General features: G+C 33.2%; 1 protein-coding gene across 1 annotated transcript; it reads left to right on the plus strand.

Annotated features, from left to right (window-relative positions):
* The first annotated feature begins 4,265 nt into the window (after positions 1-4,265).
* On the plus strand, positions 4,266-4,787 carry LOC145566430 (uncharacterized). Its single transcript, XM_081625853.1, has one exon. It carries the CDS (start codon positions 4,266-4,268, stop codon positions 4,785-4,787), a length of 522 nt encoding a protein of 173 aa, XP_081481979.1.
* Positions 4,788-5,555: the final 768 nt, after the last annotated feature.

Consider the following 5,555-nt stretch of genomic DNA (forward strand, 5'->3'; position numbering starts at 1 on the left):
CTTATACTCCGAACCTTTTAGTCATTTTCCTTGTTTATTTTGTGGGTCGGGATTTTAAATTGTGTTGTTTAGTTTTATGTTCTATTTTGCTCTATATTCTTATAGTCTTGTTTATAAATATTTTTTGCAATTGTGTAGCAATAATATGACTTGTGTCGTTTAGCTTTTTGTTCTATTTTTCTCTATATTCTTAGAATCTTGTTTATAAGTCTTTTTTGCAATTATTTAGCAATATGCCAATATGTGATAAGGTGTACTTAATTGATTTAAATTGAATGGGCTAATTTTTCCTTGTACTTCTAATTGTAGATTTCAACGAGTATACAAACTAAGGGCCTGTTCATATTTACTGAATTGAGCTGAACTGAACTGAACTGAACTGATTGGAGCTGAACTGAACTGAACTGATTGGAACTGAACTGAACTGAATTGAGCTGAAATGAATATTTTATGTGAGAGGGAAATTAAGAGCTGAACTGAACTGAACTGAACTGAACTGAACTGATTGGAACTGAACTGAACTGATTGGAGCTGAACTGAACTGAAATTAAGTAAATGTGAACAGGCCCTAACAATACATAGACTACGAATTAGAGGTAAGTTTTGTCAAATAGGTTATAACAATTCAATAACTTTTGTTACTAATTGATTTTTGTCATAATATAAGTAGTTTTCAAATTTGTTTAACTATAAATTTGTAATTTATACATAATGAATTAAAATTTATTAGAAGTTTTTGTAATTATTTGCTATAATTGTTAGGAAAAATTGTCCGCAATAATCCAACCTTTGCCTCATCCGCTCAAAATAATCCCACCTTTCGATTTTTTTTTAATAATTTGACCTTTATACTTAATCCGCTCCTAATGGTCTCAAGTGACTTGAAACCGGCTATACAAGTTACCATTTGTGACTTGGGGTTGTGTTGCACACGTGTCAGTATGTGATTGGCCAAAACTTAAAAAAAAAAAAAAAAAGACACCCTCTCTGGCAAACCTGCCACCGAAACCACCTCCCCTACCCAGCCCACCCACCAGAACCTCCACCTCTACCCAATTTTAGCCCACCGAAAGTCAGAAACCATCAACTGTCCACCTCTACCCAATTTTAGCTCACCGAAACCGTTCCTCTCCCCTATGAGGGGCTGCTATGATGGCTTTGCGATTATGGAGCTAATTTTAGGGCGTTTAAAGCGGCTGATTTGTGGTGCCTTCCGGTGGTTATTGGGGAGGCTATGGTGAGTGGCACGACTGATTTGTGTTCGTTTGAAGCGTGTTTGTGGGTGGTGCGCTTGCGAAAGGGGGAGTAGCAGCAGTAGCAGTAGCGCAGCTTTGGTGGTTTTGTGGGCTGCTGCTAGGGTCGAGTGGGCCGAAAATGGGGAGGGGGGAGGAAGGGTTTGGCCGGATTTGAGAAGGGGAAGGGCGTTGGAGGCCGGAATCGGGGTGGAAAAACGAGATGGTGCCGGAATTAGGTATGGGACCGGTGGCTATGGCTGCCAGAATCTGGGTTTGGGTTTTATTTTTTAAAATTTTTAATTTTTTTTTCTGTTTTTTTTTTATTTTATTTCTATATATATATATATATACATATATATATATATATATATATATATATATATATTACCAATCAGAGGATGACACGTGTCTGGTAATTTGTAATAACAAGTTAAATGATCGGTTGGGACCATTTAAAGCGGATGAAGTATAAAGGTCGGATTATTTAAAAATAATCGAAAGATGAGATTATTTTGGGCAAATGAGGCAAAGGTCGGATTATTCCAGGCAATTTTTCCTAATTGTTAATGTAGATGTCAAAATGTCCTCAAAATACCTTATTTAAATATTTTAAATCAAACTCTCCATCCAAAGAACAACAAAATCAAGAGTCTAAAGTAGAATGTGAAGATGAAAATGTTGAAGATAGATTACCATGCACATAATTCCAATACCCGCTGACACTGGGTTAATGAAAGCTGAAATTAGGATACAATATTTTTCAAAGGATCATTTTCAACCTCAGCTCCTCTACATAATTTCTCCAAAAGATGATTGGTGGAGTTAATTGATATTTTAATCCTAGAATGGTATGATACATATGGTGATTGGTTGGAAAATAGCTAGTAATGTGAAAGACACGGCATATTGTATATATTGTTGTTTTTTCAAATCAAATAAATCTCTTAACGAAGGAGGTGATGTTTTTGTTACTATTGGATGGTCATCTTGGAATATAAAAGAAAGACTCGTACTAATTAAATGTTCATGTTGGTGATATTAATAGCTCTCATCAAGCATAAATAATGCTTGAGCTTTAAAAAATGAAGAGCAATTTATTAAAGATGAATTTCATACTTTTACATACCGAGCAGGGAAAGAGGATTATCGATGTCGTTTACAAGCTATAGTTACTGTATTAGATGGATTTTACGATCGAGTTTAGCTTTTAGAGGGCACAACAAATCAAAAAATTCAAAAAATCGGGGTAATTTTATTGAACTTTTGAAATTTTTAGCAAATAATAATGTGGAAATTAATAAGATCATTCTTGCTAATGCTACAAAACATATGCAAATTAATGATAACCCGTGAGATACAAAAAGATATTGTACATCCTTGTTCTAAATTGACACCAAATCCTATAATGGAAGATCTTGGAGATGGGTTATTTGGTATTTTAGTGGTTGAATCTCGTGATATTCCAGTTAATTAAGGAGCTGATGGCTATTGGTATAAGATATGTAGATATAAAAAAAAAAAAAAAAAAAAGTTTTGTGACAGAGAGGTTTTTAGGTATTATACATGTCGCTGACATAATAACTTGTTCATTAAAGACAACTAGAATTCGTGGGCAGGGATATGATGGGGCTAGTAATATACAAGGTGAATTTAATGGTTTGAAAACTTCGATTTTAAAAGAAAATTTATTTGCATTTTCTATCCATTGCTTTGCACATCAACTTTAATTAACACTTGTAGCAATGGCAACAAAACAATGTGACATTGCTTCATTTTTTTTTAGCTTGGTCTCAAGGTTATTGAGTACTGTTAGAGCTTCTTATAGAGTCACGATATACTTCATGTCAATAGCACAGATGAAGTTATGGAAAACATATGTACATGTGTTTTTCAAAGTAGAAGAGATTTGCAATAACAAACGCGTTTGCAAAGAACTGTTGACACTCGTTGGAATTCTCATCACAAAACTCTTTCAAATTTGCTAATTATAATTTTTTCGTTAATAGATATCCTTGAGTAGGGATGGAAATGGATCCGGATCTGTGGATCCATATCCGTTTTTCACGGATATGGATCTTAAAATTTTGGACCCGACGGATCCGGATCCTGAGCTATAAAATGGATTTGGATACAGGTTTAACTAAAATACTAGTATCAAGATCTGTTTACCTAGCCCGTTTTTTAAAAAGAAATTATTTTTAAACTTAGGCCCAGTCCATACTATTTCCTTACTGTTCATACTAGCTATTTGATATTTCCTTTAGTGCTACTGACTTACATAGTCAGGGGCGGAGCCAGGGGGGCTGGTGGAGGCCCGGCCCTCGTGGCCCAACTGGTGATAAATGTAATATCTATTCTGCCCCCCGAAGTAACTAATAAATAGTTAATATTTATCCTAGAAATCATGTTATTAGTGATAGCCTAGTTGGTTGGAGCTTTGCATGATGAGAGACGTCTCAAGTTTGACTCCCCGCTAAGCGTTTTTTTTTTTTTAAACTTTATTAATTCTTGCCCCCCTTAGATTTTTATCCCTAGCTTCACCTCATTATAATTTGCATGTTTAATTTTGTTTTCATTTTATTTTATTTTATGTTTTTTTAATTTTTATTTTTAATTTTAGTATGTAACTTAATGACTTAATCTTAGTGTAATTGTTTACTATAATTGTGATTTCTTGCTACTTTAACTTAGTTCGTTATTTTTTTTTTAAAAAAACACATTTAGTTTGTTATTTAAAATAGGTGAAATTAGAAAGATCTATTTAGGACCCGAATCCGTAGGATCCAACAGATATGCATATGGATCCCCTTTTTATACCCGATGGAACCGGATCGGATTTGAATCCCGGGTACAAAACGGATCTGGATCCAATCGGATCCGGTCCAAATCTGACTCGTTGTCATCCCTTGTGTACATTAATGAGGAAGGCATATATAGAATTTGAACAAAGGGGGAAACACAAGAAGTTGGTTGAATCTGTTGAGTTTGTTTTTCCTTTACATATAATGCTCTCATTGCTAGGAATTACTAATGACTAGTCATGATATTTTTGTTCCTAATATGGATGATTTTTATGTTTCGAAAGGGAAGTCAAAATGTAAGGCACTCAAGATCACAAATCTCCATTGTTACAACGTTGAATTATTTTTTGCAACCACTGACTTTCTTCTCCAACAACTTAACAATATGTATAATGTGACGACTACTGACATTCTTTTGTGTGTGGCTTCTTTGAGTCCCACTAACTTAATTGAGGCTTTTGACGAGCAAAAATTGCTCAAACTTGCGCTACAAGCAAAAATTGCTCAAACTTGTGCTGCTCAACTATATCCAAATGAATTTTTTAATAGTGATATTGGGACAATTGATTATCAACTTGGGTCTTACATTGTTGATATGTACTTTAAGAAAGAATTTTGTCAATTGAAAGGAATCGGTGACCATCCTACTAAGGTAGTGGAAGTTGGGAAATATGTTGTATATCCATTATTGAAACTAGCACTAATCCTATCAGTTGCAACAGCAAGTGTTGAAGAGCTTTTTCTTCTATGAATTATGTCAACAAACTTCGAAATCGTATGGGTGATCAATGGTTAAAGGATTGTTTGGTGACATTTATAGAAGATGAAATATTTGGTATTGTTGATACCGAAGATATTTTGCAATATTTTCAGAAAATGAAACTTTGTGAAGGACACGTGTCAAAAAAGAAAAAGAAAATATGTATTTTTTAAAAAGAAAAAAATGTAAATTACCACCCTTAAATCACCTAAATTAAGTTTACCACACTTTTTTTTTTCTTTAAAATAACCAGCCTTAAATCACCTAAATTAAGTTTACCACAACTTAAAAATTGACCGAACTCTGGAACAAGGTGATGAATTTTTTTTTTTTTTTTTTTTCCTTTAAATTTTAGGGTTGGTTATTTAAAATAAAGAAATAAAGAGGTGGTATAATCAATTTTAGGTGATTTGAGGGGTAATAAGTTACAATTTTCCTTTTAAAAATTTGGTTAGATTATTTGATAATCAAACTTTAATCTATAAAATTTAAATTTTTAATAATTTTTTAGATATATGCATTCATTAAGTTATAGGACAATTAATGAGAGTACATGGGCAAAATTGAGCATGGTAATTGGGCATTGATGAGATGTAGGAAAAAGACTTTAATTAAAAAAATATTTTAGACCACCTATTGGCTTGAGCAACCAATGGCTTTGCTCTAGATGTATATAATTAAATATTTGAAATAAATGTTATGAACTCATATAAACACCTATAACACATTTCACGATAAGAATTAGTTTTAACACATTAC

The sequence above is a fragment of the Chenopodium album genome, chromosome 11, assembly GCF_948465745.1.
Source record: "Chenopodium album chromosome 11, dcCheAlbu1.1, whole genome shotgun sequence".
In the NCBI taxonomy this organism is placed as follows: Eukaryota; Viridiplantae; Streptophyta; class Magnoliopsida; order Caryophyllales; family Amaranthaceae; genus Chenopodium; species Chenopodium album.

Excerpts from the sequence above, each read along its gene's own strand:
- LOC145566430 (XM_081625853.1), top strand. The coding sequence starts at position 4,266 with ATGACTAGTCATGATATTTTTGTTCCTAATATGGATGATTTTTATGTT.